Here is a 22,233-nt window from a genome sequence, read left to right as displayed (position 1 = left end):
CCTCATAAATGAGTTAACAGACATACAAGCCCTTAAATAGAGCCAGACACACAGTGCTGTGCTGTGCTTAGTCACATCCAACTCTTTGTGACCCCACGGACTGTAGCCCACCAGGCTCCTCTGTCCATGGGGATTCTCCAGGCAAGAATATTGGAGTGGGTTGCCATGCCCTCCTCCAGGAGGATCTTCCTGACCCAGGGATCGAATCCAGGTCTCCCGCATTACACGCCGATTCTTTGCTGTCTGAGCCACCAGGGAAGCCCAAGAATACTGGAGTGGGTAGCCTATCCCTTCTCCAGGGGATCTTCCTGACCCAGGAATCAAATCGGGGTCTCCTGCATTGCAGGTGGATTCTTTACCAGCTGAGCTACCTGGGAAGCCCAGACACACAGTAGTCCTGTATAAATGTTGGCTGGTGCTATGGCCTCTCACAGATGAGCACACTAAGGTACCAAGCGGGCAGCCCCTTGCCCAGATCAAGCACTGGGTAATCTGGCTCCTGAGGCTGCATCAGTAAGCATCACACCATACTCGTAGTGCTGCTGAAGTGACTGGCCCATGGCAGCATTCCGTGAACGGTGGCCAGCTGTGACTTCACCCAGGTGCACACACATAGAGGGAGGGGGCCACTTCCAACCTGTACATTTATTTACATGGCACAAGCTGAGAGCAGGTTGGGGGCTGCCCGACAGCCTTCCCACTCCTCTGGGCCTGCCGACACCATCCTCTGAGGCCGTGGGTGACCCCTGGAATGGGGGCCGGAGTGGCTGGGTTAGGCTGGCTTGGCCTTCAGGCAAGCTCGGGGGTGGTCTCCCCTGTCTTCCAGGCCTCTCCCCTCCCCCTCCACCCAGGCCTGGGCTGGGCGTCTTCTCTCTCACACAGAGTTCCTGTATGTTGGTGGTCGCAAGGAAGGTGGGCGGGAGCCGGGCCCTGCACCAGATGGTGTGTGCTAAGCCTTATCTGTTGGGAGTGGGGAGACGTGCGGGTGGGGACACGGAGGCCCTCCTTCACAAAGCCTGCTCTGTCTCCCCGGGGCAGCTGCGCCTTAGAAACCGGCCGTCTGCCGTCCTGCCCCACCGAGGCCTCCCACCCACAACTGCAGAAGCCCCACATGCCAGGACCCCCAGCCCTCCCACTCTAGCTAGGAACAAGCCCAGGCCAGGGATGCCCCAGGTGAGGTCAAGCAGGGGTCACCAGAGCAGCAGTTTCAAGAAGGGGAGCCAGGCGGGAACAACAGGGCCCCTGGCGTCCGGGCTGTGCTGGGGGCCAGAGCCCTGTCTGGGGAGGCGCTAGCAGGATGGAGTCAGGCCACATCTGAGGCGGCTCATGTCGGGGAAGCAGTCACCGCGCGGGGGCGTGGGAGCCCCGAGCCTCCCAGCCTGGCGCAGCCTCGTCCTGGCCAGCCTGGCCCGGCTATCTGGCCCGTCTGCTCCGGCCTTCTGGGCTGTGTGGCCTCAGCCCTGGCCACTGCGCGGCTGCGTCCAGGCCTCAGCTGCTCCCCGGGGCTCAGACCCCCAGAGCCATGAGTGCCCCCGAGCTGCTGATCTTCTTGAAGCGGTTGGCAGCGCTGACAGCAATGAAGTTTTTCTGAGGGATGAGGGAGAGGGGTCCCGGTCAGCAGCGGGGCAGGGGGGAAGCTGTAGGACAGGCTGTGAGTCTCCTAAGGTCCCCTTCGTCCCAGGAGGGACCCTGGCCAGGGAGGCTGCAGTGCCCAAAATGGCCACAGGAGGCGCCATGACACCACAGCCTCCAGGACGCCCTGCCTCACTCAACAGACCCGTCAGCAAACCTGAGTACCGCTCCCCTGGTGGCGGTCTGTGTGTGCATGCTAAGTCGCTCAGTCGTGTCACCGTGACCCCATGGGCTGTAGCCCGCCAGGCTCCTCTGTCCGTGGAATTCTCCGAGCAAGAATACTGGAGTGGGTTTCCATGCCCTCCTCCAGGGGATCTTCCCGACCCAGGGATCGAACCCGCATCTCTTACGTCTCCTGCGTTGGCCGGCAGGTTCTTTCCCACTAGCGCTACCCACCTGGGAAGCAGTCTGGTTCCTATTTCATTCCAAGAAAAAGCCCCTCACCGTGGCTGAGTCTCTCCACGCCCTGCCTCCCCATCCTCTCGGACACCTCTCCTGCCGCTTGCTTATTCCACTCAGAGGAACTGGCCTCCTACCTGTTCCTCACACTCCACAACCGTGCTCCTGCCTCAGGGCCTTTGCGCGCGCTGCTCCCACTGCCTGGGGCCACTCCCCCTCCATACCAGCCTGACTCAGCCCTCATCTCCTCAGGTTTTTGTTCACAGGCTCCTTCTCAGTGTGCCCTCCCTGGCCACCCTATGTAGAAGCACAGCCTCTCCCCAGCACTCCTGACCATTCTTTTTTTTTTTTTTTCTGACCATTCTTATTTTTTCCTAATAAGTGTAAGTGTTAGTCGCTCAGTCATGTCCGACTCTTTGTGACCCCAAGGACTGTAGCCCACCAGGCTCCTCTGTCCATGGAATTCTCCAGGCAAGATTACTGGAGTGGGTTGCCATTCCCTTCTCCAGGGGATCTTCAGGGATCGAACCTGGGTTGTCTGCATTGCAGGCAGATTCTTCATCTGAGCCAACAGAGCCCTTCCTTAATTCCTTTTAATAACTCCCCATCCTCTAACAAAAGTAAGTTCACGAAGAGTGAAATCCATTGCTGTGTCCCCAGTGCCCGGAGGTGGTAGATGGTCAAGAAGTATTTATGAAATGAAGGGAAGAAGCCTGACATGGGGATCAGAGACCTTTTCCTGAGCCCAGGCCATAAAAGGATGCCCCTCCCCAGGGTGGAGGGGGTGAGTGGAGGGCCACCACCCAGGGCAGGAGCCAGCCCAGGACAAAGAGAGAAAAGCCAGTTCTGTTTTCCAGACCGAACCGGCCAAGACGGGGCCAGTGGGGCCAGTGCCCTTCCCACCCCATATCCCCCTCTCCTCCCCGCCTCAGTCCAGCGGTACCTTCCAGCGCCTCTTCATGAGGTATTTCTTAAGCAAGATCTGGGACTTGAGGCGGCGGTTACAGCGCTTGGCCTTCTCTGCCAGGTTGTTGAGCCAGGGGTGGGCGAGGCACTGGGCAGCGCTCATCCGGGCCCTGTGGAGAGAGGGTGGCGTGGTGAGAGGAGGCGGCAGGCCTGGGAGCCGGCCTCCCAGCCCAGTTCCCACCCGGCACACACACGCACTGGACTTTGCACACATGGGGTTCATGTCCTGGGGGGTGAGCCTCACCGCTGGTCCTTGACGATGAGGTTGGAGACGAAGTCTTTGGCCTCGTCTGACACGGCCTCAAAGGTTTCCTCATCAAAGTACCAGTTGCTTGATAGAACGTTGTTCAGGGTCTCTGTGTCATCGTCTCCCAGGAAGGGGGAGAGACCACTCAGGCTGGGAGGAAGCGATGGTAGGAGGCAGGGAGGTGAGATTGGGTCGGGGATGCAACGGATCCTGAGTAGCAGCACCATGAGCTGAAAAGACCCCCAGCCTCTCAAGTGGGACAGACCTGGGTTTGAATCTGGGTGGGTGACCTTGGGCAAGTCACTTCCCCTCTCTGAGCCTCACTCTTCTCATCTGTAAAATGGCCATAATCATCCCAGCTTCCCAGGGTTACCGTGAAGAAGAGGAATGATGAGTGCACCCCCAATGCCCAGTAAACCTCAACTGAGGGAGTGGGGAGGTGGAAATGATCTTGGCCTCAGCTGCCCACCCATGTGCCCCAACCCCATCAACACTCACAGCATATAGGTGATGACCCCCAGGCTCCACATGTCTGTCTTATCGGAGATTTGGTCATAATTCACCACCTCAGGGGATAGGAACTCTGGGGTCCCAAAATTCACCTTCAGCTTCTCGTTGGGGTTATACCTGGAGGTCAGGCCAAGAGCTCAGAGCACAACTCCCAGCCCATTCCCAGACACCTTCCCACTTTCCCCTAGCCCCACCCACCCCGCCCTCCCAAGGTGGTACCTCCGTGCCAGGCCGAAGTCAATGATCTTCACCAAATGGCCCGTGGTGTTGACGCACAGGATGTTCTCTGGCTGAGGAGAAGGGGGTGGCCTGGACTGACCTCTGACCCAGCTCACCCTCCCTCCCCATCCCAGTCCATCCAAGGCCCAGGCTCCCTGGACCAGAGGCCCAGGCTGCCAGAGTGGATAGCCCCCCATCAGAGACTCTCAGATCTACCTGTTCCAGACACAGAGGGGGATCTGGAGGCCCGAGAGGGGCTCTTCTCTAGGCGTCCCTGCTCCCCACCCTCAGCGTCTAACAAAGCACCCAGTAGGTGTTCAGCCAAGACTCCTGGAATCCGGCACGCCAAGCACGGGTGAGCATGTGAGATCACTGAAGGGCTAACCCCTCCTGCGCTGGGCCTCCATCTCCTCCTCATGTAACACAAGGACATAGGACTCATCCGAGGTTGTGGGGCAGAAACGTTGTAAGTCGTTAATGATGGCTAAAAGGCAGGTTTTACACAAGAACCCTGATTTTCAGCACCACCTGGAACACCGTAAGCCCTGGCCATATGGCCACACACGGCTTGGAGGGACTTGGTGCTGACCGCTGAGATGGGCGGGAGTCTTCCAGTTCCCCCAGGGCCTCCACCTCCTGACCCAGCTGGGTTCTGAAGAACAGGGTTCTGTTCTTCATCTGGGCTTTGCGGTATCTGATCTGAGGCCCCAAACAGGAGGCTTTCTGAAGGTCCTTTCACACTGCTGCGCTCAGAGCAGGATGCTAGTGACTTCAACAGCCCAACAGTGCTCCACTGAAACACGGGAAGGATGCAAAGGCCCCAAGGAGGGCTTCCCTGGTGGTCCAGTGGTCCAGTGGTCCTTGCAATGCAAGGACCTCTAGTCCTGGAAGATCCCACGCGCCCTGGAGCAACTGAGCCCATGTGTCTCAATCAAAGAGCCCATGTTCTGGAGCCCATGAGCCACAACTACTAAAACCCATGCGCCTAGAGGCTGGTTCCACAAGAGAAGCCACCGCAATGAGAAGCCCTCACACCGTAACTAGACAGTGACCCCGGATCACCGCAACTAGAGAAAGCCCAAACACAGCAGTGAAGACCCAGCACAGCCAAAAGAAAATTTAAAAAAAGAGAAAAAATATCATTTAAAAAAAAAAGGCTCCAAGGACACAATTGGCAGGGGAAACCGGACAGATCCAGATCTCCTTTTGGAGGACGAGGACAGGGGACTTCCTGAAAAGCCCTGCAGCTGGGACCCCGGGAAGGGGCTTCAGGCTGCGGTTCACCTAGCCTACTCGACCATGAAACCCTTTACTGATGAAAAACTTATTGCTATCCTGAAAAAAAAAATCACATTTAGGACACAGAGATTTAAGTCAAACTTCTCCCCAGGACACTGCATTTTAATCAGGGACCCTGCTCTACCCCAAGGAAAATGGCTTTTACCGGAGAAGGGCAGCCTCCAGTGCCATCACGCAGGCTTGAGTTCTGCCCAGAAACTCGGGAGGCACCTGTACTCTTTGCATTCCTTCTGCCCTCCCACATCCAAACCATCAGAAATCCGGCTGACTCTATTTTCAGAATGTGTCCATCATCTGACCACTTCCCATTCCTCCCCCACTGCTACGGGTTCCAGCCCCATCATCTCTCCTGGCTTATGACCACCTCCTAAATTCCCTGCTGTCAGACTGGCCCCTTTGAAACCCATTCCCTTACCCTCCTCGCTCCCTCACTTGTCAGTGGCAATGATAACAGCACACCTGACCCAAAGGGCTGTCGCACACTCTAGACACGCCTTGAGTGCCTCTGACCACTAGTAAGCACAGCGGAGGGGTTAGTTCACAAGAGCACCAGGAGCATCTCCTGTATCGGACCTTGAATGCTCTGGCCTTTACCTTCTTCTTCAGTTCTACCTTGTATGTCTCCCTGTTACACTCATGCACTTTTTCATAATGCTTTTAGTGGTTTAAAGTGATCTTAGTGACTTCCCTGGCAGTCCTATGGTTAAGACTCGGCACTTCCACTGCAGGGGGCGTGGCTTTGATCCCTGGTGGGGGATCCAAGACCCTGCAGGTTGAGTGACACAGTCAAAAATAAAAATTAAGAAAAATTTTAACAAAAAAATAAAACGATCTATTCATTGAGTTATTACGCCTGATTCTACCACTGACCTCATAGGCTCCAGGGGATAGGGTCATGTCCTCACCATCCAGAGGGCAACAACCACACCCAGCACTGTGCACTGTGCACAGAGGCACAGAAGCAGGTGCTCAGTATGTATTTACCAAATGAATGAATGAAAGTACTGTCCACTTTGCCGATGGGCGTTCACCCGCCTCAGTGTTCAGATTTCATCTTCTCCACTAGCCTTCCCATTAATTCCACAAACATTAACGCCTGCCATAAAGATGGGGCTACCTGGCACTCATGGGGCCCCTGCCCACTCCACACCACGGCCACGGCCAGCTGATCAGACTTGGAGGGATTCATAAAATCTTAGGGAAAAACCCAGACTTTTTTGCCAACCCAGTATTTGCTTTCCCTCACCCGCTATGTGCAAGGTATCGAGCAAGAAGAACATAAACGTTCTCTCAGCACACACTTCTGTTAGTGCCTGCCCCGTGCATGCTGCTGCACCGACACTGCACTCTGCTCTTGTTTTAGTCGCTAAGTCGTGTCCCACTCTCTGTGACCCCAGGGCCTGTAACCCGCCAGGCTCCTCTGTCCATGGGATTCTCCAGGCAAGAATACTGGAGTGGGTTGCCATTCCCTTCTCCAGGGGATCTTCCTAACCCAGGGATTGAAGCCGGGTCTCCTGCTTGGCAGGCAGATTCTTTACCGCTGAGCCACCAGGGAAGCCCAACACTATACTTACTGATGCATCTTCCTGATTCCCCTTTTAGAACGTAAGCTCCACGAGGGCAGGCGTTTTTATCTATTTTGTTCACCAGTGGGTCTCCACCACCAACACTGCCTGGCATCTAGTGGGCCCTCAACACGTGTTTGTGGGATAAGTGAACAGACATTAGCAGTGCCCATCAGGGGCCTACACAGAGGCAGGTGCTCCTGCAACACTGATCAGCTGGTGTTATATGTGGGGCTCACAGGACGGCAAGAGACCCTTTCGACAAGTACTACAACAACTCCAGACTAGGAGAGGGCTGGGACCAAGTCTTTCTTGCTCTCTGACATGCCCCCTGTTTTGACTCTTACAGCTGGAAGGACTGGATGGAGGAGGAGAAGGAGTCACGGGGGATGGAGGGATGGTTGGCTGCAGCAGTGACCTCAGGTGGTCCGTTGCCACCCCGACCCCTCCCAGGAGGCTGCCCACCCCTAGTACCTTGAGGTCCAGATGCAAAACTCTCATCTTGTGCATGAAGAGGATGCCATCGCAGATCTGCCTGACAAACACCATGGTGTCCACCTCAGTCAGCTGGTAGTCCTCGTCCACAATCCTCTCGAAGAGCTCGCCGCCCTCGATGCTGTGTGCACAGACCCCTCTACAGGCTTGCCTCTGGGCCTGCTGCCTTCTGCTCCCCCCCAACACCAGGCCCCCACCCTGCCGCCGACACTCACTACTCCATGAAGAGGACGATCTCATGCGGGGTCTCGATGGCCGCATAAAGCTGGATCAGGTTGCGGTGGTTCAGCTGGTTCATAACCTCAATCTCCAGCAACACCATTTCCTGGGGCCCAGGAGCATCAGGGGTACCATCTGAGCATCATGATTCCCTGCCCTCCATCCTCTTCGGGTGGGCCTAGCCTGGACCACTGCCCTCCCCCTCCTCGCTGGTCTCCTTGCCTCCCATCTCTCTCCCGACCCTCCAGCCTGTGTCCTTACCACACAATCATTTCTGCTGGGACATCTTTCCTTTGCTTTGCTGGTTCTTTGCCTCCTGCTGGCTGAATCCTGGGCCCCATCCTTCCCGCTCAGCCCTCCCTGCTCTACACTCTCTCCCAGGGCATTCTCAAGTCCCATGACTGGAAATTCCATCCAGATGTGACTGATTCCCAAATACATATCTCCACCCCTAAGTGCTCCTTTGAACTCCAGACACCAGTCCCTCCCCCTTGGATGCCTAATAGGCATCTCAAATCTCTCATGCCCAAAATTAAACCCTTGATACCACCCTTTCCCCGCAGTTGAGTTGCCCACAGCATGTCCATCAGCAAAAGGCCGTCATTTTTAACCCCAGTGTGCAGGACAGAAAGTTAGGAGCTTTCCAGGGTTTCTCTCTTCTTCTTGCTTCCTCACACCCTCTCATCCAACCAATCAGTAAATCCTTTGACTCCACCTCCAAAGTAGATTACAAATCCAATCATTTCTCAGCTCCCCCATCACTGCCTTCCTAGTTTCAGCTGCCATTATTTGTCACTTTCAGAAAGTCTGCCAGCCAGTGGTCACATCGTAGCTTGAAATCAACCACAGTAGGAATATTTACACCAAGGAAATTGGCAAATGATCAGTTCTCTCCCTAGATCTGTTCCCCCAGAGCACTGGATCACTGCCTGAACTGTTCCATTTTCCATTATTCCATTCCTTGGAATATCTCACCTTCCACGCCACTTCCTCAGAGAAGCCTAAGGTCACCTGATCCTATCTGAGCAGCTCCACACACCCTGTTCCTTCCTGGCCTTACTTGTCTTCTTAACACTGTCTCGGCTCCGGACACCACACTTTTTATGTTTCAGCTTGGTTTTAGTTGTTTGTTAGCAGTTTGGTTTTAGTTGTCTCTCTAGCATGTTAGGACTTGTTTGATGCCATTTCCCTAGCACTTGGCACAGTGTACAGCACAGAAAAAGTACCCAATAATTAACCAATCAATAGCTGTCTCCAATTAATTTACACATCACATTTGAGCATCTCCGCTGAGCCAGGTCCATGATAGAGGCCTGGGACCCAAGCCCCATTAAGTGGAAGCAATAGAGAAAGAGTCACGAAGAAAATCTTTCTGACTTCCCAGCACTCCTCCGGAGCTGCTTCTCCTGCTCCTTCTGGGCTCCAGGCCTCTGTATGTGCTGTCTCTGCTCCCCTGGTCCTGATCTCGACTCAAGGGTTCCCATCTGCCATTTCTGATCCTCAGGCCTTTCTATCCACAGTCCCCTCTGTCTGAAAATCTCTCCCCTGCCTTTCCCATTGGAAAACAGCTCCTCCTTCTTCAAAGCCTTCATTCAGGAGACCCTTTGCTGACCTGCGGGTGAGTTGGGAGACTCCACTGTGACAACTCCTCTCCCTACCCTCCCACCTTAGCTTTCCTAAGTTATATAGCTCTCACCATGCCAGGCTGCTAGGTTGCCATCACCCCCTCACATACCCGACTCCCTCACTCCATATGAGTCTATGCCTCATTCATTCATTCACTCCTTGAATGAACACTGCTCTGAACCAGGCCCGGACTGGTGTTGAAGCCTGTTTCCCTTGCTGTTCTTGGGGGGCAGGGACCACCTGGCTTCCCTCGGGGACCTCCAGTGCACAGCACAGCATCTGGCCCAGAGCCTGTGCTCATCAGCCCTTACTGACTTGAACCAGAGGGCTTGAAGGGAAAGTCCCCAAGATAAATTCACCAACTGTGGGGTGAAGTTTATGGTCAGGGGCATCAGGCCCCTATGGCAGGACTGTCCGCCTGTCTATCTGTTGATCTGTGTGATGTCTTTGGAGCACCAAGCTTCTCACCCCCGGCTCCTGGTGCAGACGTGTGGGTGGCGGGAGGTGAGAGGCACCCGCTCCAAGGATCCCCTCGCCCTCCCCACAGCCAGACTGCACTACCTTGTCTTTGGGTGTCTGTTTCTTGATGACCTTGGCGGCCAGCTTGAGGCCTGTGGCCTTCTCTGTGCAGGTACAGACCGCTCCAAACTTGCCGCTGGAGAGGGAAGAGGCTGAGAGTAAGGGAGTTGCCAAGGCCAAGTGTGGGGGGCCTGTGCTCTGTTCCCTGTGAGATGCGGAAATCCCAGCCAGCTCCAGTACCCTCCCCAAACGTGAGCTCTACTGCAGAGACCACAGCTGACCTGCACAAACCACAGCCTCAGGAAAGGTAGGCTCATCAAAGGACAGCCCCTGATGGGCACCTCACAGGCAGGCGAGGGCACCAGGCCCCGGGGGAGGGAACTTCAGGACTTCTAACAAAACAGAGGATCATCTTGAAGGGGTCAGTGTGGTACTCCAAACTGAGACAGACAGGACGGTATTACGTGCTTCCTATGGGAAACACCTAATGACCAATGGTGTGTTTGTGTGAGTGACTGACACACCAGCCATGTGACAGCCTGCACACAAACACATGAGACCACATGGAAGCAGTTGTGACCCTGCGGCTCACATCTGATCGGAATGTCTGGGCCTCCCATGGGGCAGATGTAAGGCCTGGGGACTTAACGCTCTCCCGCCCATGGGCCAGGGGCTCGGGGCCCCAATTCTCACCCGCCCAGTGCCTCCTTGGAGTTCAGACTGAATTGACTGTTGATGTTCCCGGGCCTCAGCTCCACAATGCGGTGGGGGAAGGGGGCTGGGGGCGGTGGGCAGTCATCTGTGGAGCAGAGCAGAGCCATTTCGGTCAGTGCTGGGGCTGCTAAGGACTCATCCTGACACCATGCCCTCCTGCCTGGCCTGGGCCCCATCCAGGGGCGTTCACCAAGTGATACCTGGGAGACAGTTGGCTCCAGGATAGGGGCTAGGGGCTCGGGGCCCAGTTTCCAATGTCAGCTCTGCCACCAACACTCACCCTCCTTGAGAGGCCTCTGCCTCTGTCAGAGGGGGGCTCAGCTTCTCCAGGCACAACAGTGGGGATGGCTGATTGGATTCCTCAGACCCTCCCACATTATAAGGTATGAGGACTCCAACCCAAAGTTTTTCATTTCCATTTAAAAAAAGGGCGGAGCAGGGCGGGGCGGGGGTGGGGTGGGGGGTTCCTAACTGTGAGCTCCCTGGTTGCTCAAAGAATCTGTCTGCAATGCAGGAGACCAGGGTTCAATCTCTGGGTCGGAAAGATCCCTTGGAGAAGGCAATGGCAACGCACTCCAGTATTCTGGCCTGGAGAATTCCATGGACTGAGGAGCCTGATGGGCTACGGTCCACGGGGTTGAAAAGAGTTGGGTTTGGCAGGACTGAGCTACTTTCACTTTCAACTATAATGGTGGAGCGCCATGCCAGATAGGCGTTACTGTGTCTGAAGGAGTCGAGGATAGGACCTGCCTACCACCCCCTCTAATAACACCACAAGCTCTCACTACCTGTGGAATGGGTATCCCCCGGCCCTGGCCCAGGGGCAGGGGTGGGCGGGGAGGAGCCGGGGATGGAGCTATTTGGTAGAGACTTGCTGCCACCTAGTGACAATACGGGGAACAGCAGGCCCTGGACGCCGACAGGCTGAGTCACCGGGAATGGAAACCTCTTTATAAATAGCAAGAGGCCGCAGGGGAAGCCGGCTGGTGATAAATCAGACGGCCCTTGGAGGTTGTTCAGGTCCGTCCCTCGAGGATGTGATTGCTGGGCTGAGTGGGCCCTGGAGGTCTGTGCCGCTGCTAAGGGGAGGAGGCAGGGCTCCTGGCTGCCGCCCAGCCGCCAGGCCCTCCCACCCTGTCTGGGTGGCACTATGCCGCTCACCAGGCAGACTGGCAGGTCTCCCAGGGCACCTCGGCCTGGAGGAGGGGGGTTGTCAGGACACTCTGGGCTCTCCTGACCCCATCTCACCCCACCCCCCAGGCCTGCTGCACCCTTGCCCGGGCCCCTTCCCTATTCACCTACGGGCCAAGCTTGCTCATGCTCAATGGCACCCTTCTGCTCGCTGAATAAAGCATCAGCACTTGAGGCCACTCCGGTCCTGCCCATCTCATGTGCCCAGCTTCCTTGGTCACCGCCTCCCTCCCCCCTCCACACACACACCTGTGCTCCTCAGTTCACAACCCTCTGTGGCTCCCATGACCCTCCCTACCCGTCCAGGATGCAGTTTAAAAGGGCATTTGAGCCCTTTTATAGAGTAACTTCAAACCCCACCGTCCAGAGAACTGGTGGTGCTCCAACATGTCTGATTTTTTTTTTTTTTTTACTCCATTTTAGCCAATGTAGAAGAAAGTAAACAAGAGAGCTCTAGAGTCAGGTTCATATCCTGCTCTAGCTGTGGATTTGGGGTGCTCCCTTTCCTGAGTCCCCATTTCCCCATCTCTTGAAGGGGACTAGGAACTCAGACTTCCTGGGGTTGGATGACACTTTGATGAATCACCCGGGGTGAGGTGGCTCAGAAGGGTTTAGTGCTCTAAGCGAGGAGACGGGGGAGACACGGAGAGCCCCTTCCCTCCTCCCTGGGCTCCAGGGCAGCCCCGGCCTACCCAAAATCTGGAAGCAGTCCTCCTCCTTGGCTGTGGGACTGAGGGCCTGCCCCACCTCCGATCTCTCCGAGGGAACGGCCTGGAATTCGATCCCCCTCGAGGTGTCCCCTTGCACCCCATCCTGGCCAGCGTGGCCTGCAGCCTTCTCTTCTCCTTCCTTCTGGCTGCCTCCCGGGAGGTTCTTCTCTCCTTCTGCTACCTTGGCTGGCTCAGTTTCTGTGGGGCCAGGGGTCACAGGCACTCCTTCAAAGATAAGCTCTAACGTCTCATCTAGGGGCTTCTCGGCCAGTGGCTTCTCAAGGCTGAAACGTGAGAACACAGATGGGTGACACCTTCAGCAGCCACAGCTCCCCCCACCCCGGCAGGCCTCCCAAAACCTAGTCTGCAATCTAGAGCTGATACAGCCTTGCCCCCACCCAAACACGTTGGATGATGAATCCAAATTCACTTCATATAAAATCCGGGGATTTTAATAACACCGTAAATGTCTGTGGTGGTGGTGGTTGTTTCTTCCCAGCTATGCCATGCGACATACAGGATCTTAGTTCCTCGACCAACAACCAACCCATGCCCCCTGCAGTGGAAGTGCAGAGCCCTAACCACTGGACCACCAGAGAATTCCCATGTCTGTGTTGCTATTTTGAGTATCAATGCACTAAGAGATCATTAACAACTGTTAATAGGATTGCTGATTTGGTTAATCATTAGGTAGTGACAATTAGGGAGGTTATGTAGCTCTTGATTCATAAAATTGTGGTGATACAATTGATAATGTATTAATGATACTAATTTATATTACCACATAGTTTAAACTGGTATGGTAAGTGTTATTATTGTGGTTTACAATAAATATATCATTAATAACCTCACTTATATCATTGGCATTCAGGTAAAGCTAACGAATTGCACCTTGAGACTGGTGCTGTATTATAGTTCTAAGAGTATAGTGGGCTTCCCTGATAGCTCAGTTGGTAAAGAATCCGTCTGCAGTACAGGACACCCCGGTTCGATTCCTGGGTTGGGAAGGTCCCATGGAGAAGGGAAAGGCTACCCACTGCAGTATTCTTGGGCTTCCCTTGTGGCTCAGGTGGTAAGAATCTGTCTGCAATGCAGGAGACCAGGGTTCAATCCCTGGGTTGGAAAGATCCCATGGAGAAGGGAAAGGCTACCCACTCCAGTGTTCTGGCCTGGGGAATTCCATGGGTTGTATAGTCCATGGGGCTGCAGAGTCAGACACAACTGAGTGACTTTCACTTTCACTTCACTTTTCACTTCAAGAGTATTAGTAATTATCTATCAGCCTGATTATTAGTCATATTTTCAGATTATACCAATAACTGTATTAAGAAGATGAGTTTTCTTTTTCTCCTGACATCTCAGTCCTGCCCTTGGTGAGATCCAAGTCCATGGGGTAAGGGGGACTCTGGACTCCAGATGCCTGGAGAAGGGGTCTTTGAGGTCCTCTGCTGCCTGACACTCCAGGCTTCTGTGAACTATCACAGAGTTCTGATCTCTGCAGGAAGACCAGGCGGTCAGGCCAATGCCTAGGACAGAGGGAGCTGAACATTGGAACTGCCCAAGCCAGCACTGCACGTGGTGAGTGCCCGAGACAGACAGTAATGCAGACCCCTCCCCGCTCCCAGGCAGGGCCGTTCACCTCGAGATGGCGGCGGGGCAGCTGGGGCTGTGCAGAAAGGCGGGTGAGCCCTTCTTGCTCGGCGCTTGGCCCTCTGCTACCTTCTTTTGCTCCTTGGCTTCTCCAGGGTCCTGGCTGCCGGGGGTCCCCTGCTCAGCCTCGGGCTTTTTGACGCTGGCCTCGGCTGTCGCTGTCTCCTGGGGCAGGGCTGCCGGCTGCCCAGCCGAGCCCTCTGCAGGCTCTCCCTGCAGGCCTCCTTCTCCCTCAGGGCCCTGGCTGCTGGCTGAGGGTTGGGCTGAGGCCCCGTCCCCTTTCTCTGGGGCCGGGGCTTCAGTATCTTTCGTCGAGTCGGGATCAGGTTCTTTCTTTGGGTCTGGGGACTCAAGTTCTTTCTCTGGGTTTGGGGGACCAGCATCCTTCTCTGGATCTGGGGGCCCAGGATCCTTCTGTGGATCTGGGGGCCCAGGGTCTTTCTCTGCAGCTGGGGGTCCTTCACCTGCTGCAGCCTTTGGTGCTGTGTCTGCAAAGAAGGTGAAACACCAGTCAGGATCCACCCTCCTACCCTTCCTTCCCCAGCCAGGCTGGCCAGGGACTGGTTCTGGGCCCAGGTTCCTACCCAGGCCACAGTTTACAAGCACTTGTCCCGCTGAACTTCTGGGGCCATTCCGTGGGCTCCCAATATGGGCTGTCCGGGCCTCAGAGGCCCTGGGTGCAGGGCTCTGGGCCCCTGGTGGGCCTTGAGCCCACCCCCCAACCCTTGCTCTGAGTGTTCAGGCCTCATCCACGGGGACTTCACATTCTCCCGGTCTCTCTGGGGAAGGCTTCCCGTGGGCCCTTGACCCAGTCCTACCCTATCCAGAGATAATTCTGATTTTTGGGTCCTCCACGTGCCACACAAAGAAGCCTTGGGCACAGAACTCCCACTTCAAATCCAGAGCACCGGCCCAGCTCTGGATTCAAACACCCCTTCCCAAGCTCCTCCCTCCACCTCCGGCCCCCACTTGGCACCTGTTGATGAGCTTGGGATTTCCAGCTCCACTGCTCCGTTTTCCGTCGCCATGAGGTAGGGAGGCGTGTGCTTCTGCTTGTCTAACTCGAGTCTTTCCAGCTGCAGAAAGAAGAGAAAGGTGTGTCGGGCTGCTGGATGCCTCCTCCTGTCTGGCTGAGAGGAGGCGGGGGCTAGCCGGCGGAGGGGACAGAGGCACCTGGAGCGGAGAGGGGCAACCTGGTGTCCGTCTGTCTCACAGCGGCTGCCCGGGAGCCGTCCTGGGCAGTTGTAAGGCCGGCGCCTGGTGGGCAGAGGCGGAGGCAGGGGTGCAGGCAGAGGAGGCGGGGACGGGGGAGAGGATCTCTTACACCAGGGGCCATGCAACTCTGACTGCCACCACCTGTCACTCTTGGCCCCCATTCAGAGGACACGGCATTCTTCCTGTGGACCAACCGAGGGGAGAGTAGTGTTGGAACAAGCAGGAAGAGAAAGCAGGAGGGGGCACCTGGGGCCCCGGGGGAGCAGCCTTCTCCCAGACCTTGCCTGGTATCTCTGACTTGGAACAAGATAGATGAGGGAGCTCTCAGACAGGGCTGAAGGGCAAGACTATGCTCAGGCCAGGCTCCGGCTCTGCCAACATCTCTTGGGGTTCCCCAGAGCCTGGTTTGAACCACACAGGCCCAGGCATAGTCACCCTGACCCCAGCACCCAGCTCTGTGTCCACAAGCATTGCACCTGGCCTCCAGACCAGTGTGGAGCATCTTTGAGTAAGAAAAGGTCTCGGGGGCGCTTGCTCAACTTGCCTATGGGCCTGAAAGCCGTTTCTTTTGAAATGTCATTTTCCTGGGCTCTTGGGGAGATGGATGCTGTCCCAAACAGCTGTGAGAGATGGTCAGTGTTTTTGCTCCCCTGAGCTGATGCATGGCCCACTGGAAAGTGGGGGGGGCTGGCTGGTGGAGAGTCTTTTCCAAGGATCCTCCTCCACAGTGGTGACCCAGGGACCACCAGCCCAAGGTGTTCAAGCAGAGATGGGATGGGGAGAGGTATGATCCAAAGGGCCTTCCATCACCCAGGTGTTGTGCCCAGAGCTTCTCTGCAGGCCACCTTGAGTACTAGCCCCAAGCTGAGTGCGTTGGAAATAGTTCTGGAGTGGATTCAGGACTGGGTTCAGGTCCTGACTGTGGTGACCCATCCAGTCATTCCAACCCCACTGCAGGGCCCAGCTCCTCCAATGATCAAATAGAGGAAGCAACGCTTGCCCTCCATTGAGACAGGGAAGGGGGAAATGGCTTGAGAATACAGCACATCTGAACAGTAGGAAATTGTGTAGCTGTAAAAAAGATGGAAGAAGCTGTGAGTGAACTGACAAGAAGCAACCTACAAAATGGGGGGACAAAAAGCAACGTGCAGAACAGCATGTAGAAGGTGCTATCATTTGTGCAAAAGGGGGTAAAATTTATAATAGTGAACATAACATATCTAATCAGAGAAGGCAATGGCACCCCACTCCAGTACTCTTGCCTGGAAAATCCCATGGATGGAGGAGCCTGGTAGGCTGCCGTCCATGGGGTCGTGAAGAGTTGGACACGACTGAGCGACTTCACTTTCACTTTTCACTTTCATGCATTGGAGAAGGAAATGGCAAACCACTCCAGTGTTCTTGCCTGGAGAATCCCAGGGACGGGGGAGCCTGGTGGGCTGCCGTCTCTGGGGTCGCACAGAGTTGGACACGACTGAAGTGACTTAGCAGCAGCAGCAATATATCTAATATATACAATTTCCCTTTACAAGCATGAAGTTTTCCTTGACAGGCTAAGAAACTGGGAGCCAGAGGTGGGAGAAAGATGTCACTGCATAGTCTTCTACTTCTTTATTTGAACCTAAAATTATGTGAACAGATTACTATTCAAAATGAATGATGTTTTCTTAGGTGAGAAAGTGTCGGGGTTGTCAGTCCAAGGCTAGCAAACGCCAGAGTTGGAGCCCCTTCCCCAGCTTGCTGCCTTTTATTCAGTCTGTCCTCCTCTTCTGACCTGGCCTCCCCTATTCCATTTCTCTCCTTCCTAGCTGACAGCCTGCCTCTTCTAGGAAGCAAAAATACTAGCAGCTATACAGTACTCACCACGTGTGTTGGCCCTTGTTCCAAGTGCTCCTGTGTGATCTTCGGAACCAGATCTTTGGAATCTTCAGTGAGGTAGGTACCATTACAGATGGTGGAACTGAAGCACAGAGAAGTTAAGCAGCTGACCCAGAGCCATTGGGCTTGGAAGGGGCCGAGCTGGGATCTGAACCCAGGCTCCCTGAAAAGATGGGAACTCCCATTTTCTGAGTGCCTCCTATTAGCTTTATCCATACTGTCTTAAAACATCACCTTGATAATAACTCTGTGAAGGCTCTCAACCTGTCTTCTAGGTGAAGACGGCAGAATCCAAAGAGTAACTTGCCAAAAGTCACTCTTCAGGGAAGGGAGCTGGGCCAGAAATGTGCTTCTTTATGGCTCAGAGTTCTCTTTCTTGCCTAAAACTTCCCAGACTGTGTCTCACCCTGGTTCCCTGCCGGGTACCGGTTTTATGGGCCTCCTAGCATTCTGAAGGTTGAAATCTTCTTGTCTGTGCCTATAATACGGACCCCTGGCCCTCTATTTGGTTGTCCCCACAGCATGTTCTGGTTTAGCTCGAAGTGCTGGACTCCCTCCTCTGGTTCCTTCCCGTTCTGGGCTGATCCCACCACCGACACTGTCCGAGCCCCTCGAGGGCAGGGGCTGCATGATGCTCACACGTGTCCCCGGCACAAAGTGCACTTGCCAACCGGTGCCTGATGAGTAACCGGGTCCAGGCTCTGGACCACGTTCGTGGGATTACTCTATCATAATGGCCCTTGCTGATGTCTTCTCGTTATGGTCGTGGTTATCAGTACTGACCGTTTAGTGAGTGAGTGCCTGTGAAGGGCCACTAGGGGCTCTGCCAGGGGCTTTGCTCAGTCTGTTGGATCTTCACAAGGGACTCCAGGTGCCAAGTGCTAGACTCTCTTAACGGTGCGGAAACTGATGCTGAGAGAGGGTAAGAGGTTTATCCCTAGTCACACAGCTATCGAAGAACTTCAAATCACCCAGATTCAGATCTACAGCCACCTTTTGAGACCAAAATCCAGGCTGGGACAACATAAGGGGCTTTCATTGCTACATTTGTTACTGTTACGATTCCCAAATAATAACTCTTACCAAGTGGGCCAGGCCCCGTCCTCATTCCATCCTTACCACAGTCCTGCCAAGCAGTGGCTGAGGAGGTTGGGCAGTGACGCTCTCAGATTAATGACTGTAAATCTCGGGCAAATGCCTTCTCTTGTCTTTCATTTATAGGACGAGCCCCTTCATCACAGGGGAAGTATGTACATAAAGCATTAGAACAGCGCGTGGGTACTTAAGTGCCATATAAACATCAGCTGTTTCATCCCCATTTCACAGATGTGACAGGAAAACTGGGTCACAGGGCTAAGTCACAGGGTTGGGTTTGAACCAGCTAACACAACACCCAGCTCATAACTACTCTGTCCCATTGCTTCTCTCCCAGGGACAGCTGGGAGCATTTAGCAAGCACGTGGATGTAGAGTGGTTGGCCCAGTGCCTGCCGCCCTGTGGGGTCTCCATCATGTGGACACCCCAGGTGGAGGCTCATCTGTCCCTGGAGGGTTCTCCATACTCACTCCTACTGAGACGAGAGCCTGACCTCTTCTGGATCCACAGGGTTGCCTGCAGCTTGCTCGCCCGTCCACCCGCCGGAGCTGAGCTCAGCTTGGCCAGCTGCTCCCTGGGAGGCACAGGGCTGGGGCACGGGGAAACCTCCTCCACCTGCCTGGGGGCTGCCAGAGCCCCTGCCCACCCTTAAGAAGGGGCTTTCCCACCCTGCACCAGCTGTGCAGCCATGCACCCCCACCCCCCACCCCCGCCTCTACAGCGGCAGGACAGGAAGTGGGGCAATGCCAGGGCCAATTAAACCCGCCAGGGGAATTAAGGTCAGGAGGATGCAATTATGCCTGCTGGATTTAACAAGGCCAGAGAGAAGGTTTCTCCAGCCAGAGTTCACGGCTCCTTAGGCCTCTTGCCCTGGAAGGCTCTGCATTCCAGAAGTCTGGGCTCCCAGGCTCAACCATCCCTGGGAGAATTCCTTGGGTGTGGAGGGGTTAACTCCACTTGGGCACTGCTTCCCTGGCTCCTGGAGGAAACAGATTTAGCCAAGAGGCTTTAAAAGGACCGGCTCAGAGGAGACATTTCCCGGCCTGACCCTCTGCCTGCTCGGCTGTGATGGAAAATCCAGGGAGTTGAGCAACGACCTTTCTGACTCCAAAGAGCGCAGCCAACTCTCCTCACGACTTTCCCTCCAGTCCTGATATGGGAGCAACTAAGGGCTGTTTTCTTCTGCCCTCTCCCATCTTGGGTCCCTGAGCCTGGGGCTTTGGCAGTACCTCTCAGCCCCAGGGACAGTCCTGGTAAGGCTGCTGGCCTTACCGCAGACCCAGTCCTTTCCTCCAAGGAGGGTAAGCAGAGATCTATGGACATTCTGTGTGACCAACTAGACGTAGATTTCTCTGAAAGTTTAAATGACACTCATTGTTCAACCCAGAACTGTAGAGTTTTATTGCCAAGATTATTACTAAGTGCTCTACTCTGTGAAAGTGTTAGTCACTCAGTCCTGTCAGACTCTTTGAGACCCCCATGGACCTTAGCCCCCCAGGCTCCTCTGTCCTAGGATACTCCAGGGCAAGAATACTGGAGTGGGTTGTCATGCCCTCCTCCAGGGGATCTTCCTGACCCAGGAACGGAATCCAGGTCTCCTGCACTGTAGGCAGATTCTTTACCGTCTGAGCCACCAGGGAAGCCCTACTCTGTGGCAAGAACTAAATTGGTCACTTTGGGGACACAGAGATGAAGGTGAGGAAAAGCTCTAGAATCACCATATAGTACATTTTTTGGGAAAAAAAAAAAAAGACTGCAAAATTCTTCATGAAGTGGGTTCTTTTTGTTGCTAAAAATATTTGTAGAGAAAATATCTGGGGGGATATGTATGCATATACACATATATACATGCAGGTGTGGGAGGAGAGATTATTTTTATGCTTTGTCTGGATTTTGAGACATTTTTGAAATGACTATTTGTAACTCTTAGGCGATAAATAATTCAAGATATCAATATACACATTTCTACAACTCAACACAGAAAATGGTTAGAGCTACACATGAGATAAGAAACACCGTGGGGTCTCAGAGGTACAGTTTTGGGGACTGAGGACAAGTGACTTCTCAGCTAAAGGTATGGCTGCGGCAGGCTTTCTCGGTGCCTAGGCCCTAGAGTTTGTTTAAAATGAAGCCTCCTTCAAATGGGGCCCCAGGAATCTGTCTTTATAACCAGCATTTCAGGGGGCGCTCATGCACTCCTGAAATTTGAGAACCCACGAGTCAGAGGCCACCTTTGAGGCAGTCCTGAGGTGGTCAGCAGGGTATTCCCAGGACACACAACCTTCTAGCCTGGGCTGTATTCTCAACCCTGATGCGCGTGGGAAAGTCTGGAGAACTTTCATGACTTCTAAAGTCTGAGCCCCTCTTGAGCTCAAACCACTGAAGCAGCACATTTGGAGGAGGGGCTCAGTCTTATTTTTCAAACCTGCCTAGAGGATTCCCATGTGCTGTCAGAGTTAAAAACCACTGCTCTGAGGCTCTCCCAGGGCAAGAACTTCACCTGTTTCCCTGGAATGCTTCCACAAGCTAGGGTCTCGCAGTACTCACGGCAGGTATTCCCTTCTGACTTGTATTGGCTGCATGCACTGCCCTAGTACCTGGGGCTCTAGGGATCAGGTGCCAGCTCAGAACAGATCAGGACCATGTCAGTCAACCTTATATCCCAAGGACTCAGTACAAACAGTGGTGCTTCTGTCATTAATAATAATAGCCCCTAATATTTATTGTGCATTTACCCTGTGCCAGACGCAGATGTGAACTCCTCTAATCTTCATGGTAATGTTATGAGGTAGATACTATTATCAGTCCTGTTTCCAAGAGGAAACTGAGTCACAGAGAGGAGTAACTTGCCCAGGGTTTCAGATGTGGGATTCCACTGGGACTAGAATTCAAACCCAAGCCATCAGGCTCAGAGCCCTCACTCATCGTCACTGTTCCACACCACCAAGTAAACGCCTGCTGAACAGTGAATTTGTGGGCGAGTGAAGAATATTTAGATTATGTCACAGCTTGGTAGCTGCGGGGCCTGACATTCAGTAGGTGCTCTGTGAATGTTGAAGTATAAATGCTCCTATTTTGGTAGGGCCCTGGGACGATGAGAAACCAAGACCGAACCCTCTTTCATGCTTTCTCCCTCTCGCCCATCCCAGCCCAACTTCTCTCCAGCACAAACAGCAAAGCCAAAAATAGCCATCTAATGACGTCAGAGGAACAAGGTCATCTGAAAACTGCCCATGGCCACTGGATACCTCCCTATAGGATCATGTAGCAGGAGGGTACCCCAGGCTGGTGCAGCTGTTCCAAGAACAGGAAATGTCCCAGAAGCAGACTTGGAAGCACCGCCTTCCAAAGGCAGGGCCCGTGGGGGCAGGGGGACAAACAGAAAGAAGCAAGACTAAAGGGCAGAGTGCAGACCCTGGAGAGGAGAGGAATCGGAGTTTACCTGCAGTAAGAGTCACTCCCGGCACACAATCCCAGGAAATGGCTCCAAAAGCGGGGAATGCATGTTCTGTCCTGGTGCACCGGTTGGCTTCCTGGCCTACCCCTAAGCTATTTATAACTCTCCAGGCCCGTCTGCTGAACTGGGTTACCACATGAGCCAGGGGGTGCGTGACAAGCTCTGAGAGACTGCTGCAAGAAGAGGGTCGCATCTGGGATGGTAATGGGGGTTTCAAATAAAGGATGAGTGGCCTGGGACAAAGCACCTTCAGGCTGCACTCACTTGGCACTTCGACCACTCTGGCTATCATTCAGGTCTGCTGAGGCTTGTGACTTAATTGACCGGCAGCTGCCGCATCCCGGACAGGAACGCAAGCATCCAGCTTGGTCTGAGGAGAAGCCTGCTGGGTGAAACTGAGGAGAGAGAACCCCGCCTGCTCCCAGTCTCTGGGAAGCATAGCAGGAGGTTCCCACAAGCAACATCAAGAGTTCAATGAGGGCTCCAGCCCACAAGCTTGCTCCAAAGTCCTCAGTTGCTGGCCATGGTGGGTGATAGAAACAATCTCTTCTTCACCCATGGGGCTCTTGATCAAGTGTCACTCGGCTCCCAAAAGAGCTAGGCCCTGTCCTCCAGGAGCTCCTGAAA

General features: G+C 54.4%; 1 protein-coding gene and 1 long non-coding RNA gene across 5 annotated transcripts; one reads left to right on the top strand and one right to left on the bottom strand.

Moving 5' to 3' along the window:
- Nucleotides 1–625: 625 nt before the first annotated feature.
- MYLK2 (myosin light chain kinase 2) lies at nt 626–21,695 on the bottom strand. Of its 4 annotated transcripts, NR_198900.1 has the most exons (14): nt 15,135–15,193; nt 14,938–15,037; nt 13,951–14,449; nt 12,294–12,595; nt 10,390–10,495; nt 9,739–9,832; nt 7,548–7,657; nt 7,312–7,453; nt 3,974–4,044; nt 3,743–3,871; nt 3,242–3,394; nt 2,975–3,107; nt 1,423–1,587; nt 626–787 (listed from the first exon to the last, which is right to left on the bottom strand). NR_198900.1 is itself a non-coding variant. In XM_005214769.5 (13 exons), the coding sequence occupies exons 2-13, from the start codon at nt 14,987–14,989 to the stop codon at nt 1,507–1,509; spliced, it is 1,872 nt and encodes a 623-aa protein (XP_005214826.1). In that variant the 5' UTR covers nt 14,990–15,037; nt 21,592–21,695; the 3' UTR covers nt 626–1,506. The 4 variants fall into 4 exon arrangements, 3 of the variants coding, with proteins under 3 accessions (XP_005214826.1, NP_001422058.1, XP_010809800.1); XM_005214769.5 differs by lacking the exon at nt 15,135–15,193 and adding an exon at nt 21,592–21,695 and having other exon boundaries at nt 626–1,587; NM_001435129.1 differs by having other exon boundaries at nt 626–1,587; nt 15,135–15,207.
- Nucleotides 15,305–21,880, top strand: LOC132346946 (uncharacterized). Its single transcript, XR_009496974.1, has 2 exons — nt 15,305–17,111; nt 21,299–21,880. It is a non-coding gene; the product is annotated as an uncharacterized lncRNA (long non-coding RNA).
- The last annotated feature ends 353 nt before the right edge of the window (nt 21,881–22,233 follow it).

This window comes from Bos taurus, chromosome 13, assembly GCF_002263795.3.
Source record: "Bos taurus isolate L1 Dominette 01449 registration number 42190680 breed Hereford chromosome 13, ARS-UCD2.0, whole genome shotgun sequence".
Classification (NCBI taxonomy): Eukaryota; Metazoa; Chordata; class Mammalia; order Artiodactyla; family Bovidae; genus Bos; species Bos taurus.
Note: the sequence above shows the minus strand (reverse complement) of the source record. Positions and strands in the feature narration are given on the sequence as shown.

Bases quoted from the DNA above. Each gene is read 5' to 3' on its own strand.
- MYLK2 (XM_005214769.5), bottom strand. From the start codon at position 14,989: ATGGCGACGGAAAACGGAGCAGTGGAGCTGGAAATCCCAAGCTCATCA. The intron at 14,450-14,937 runs GTGCCAAGTGGG...CCTTCTTTGCAG, and splicing joins AATCCCAAGCTCATCAACAG to ACACAGCACCAAAGGCTGCA. The intron at 12,596-13,950 runs GTGAACGGCCCT...CTCACGTTTCAG, and splicing joins TGCCCCGCCGCCATCTCGAG to CCTTGAGAAGCCACTGGCCG.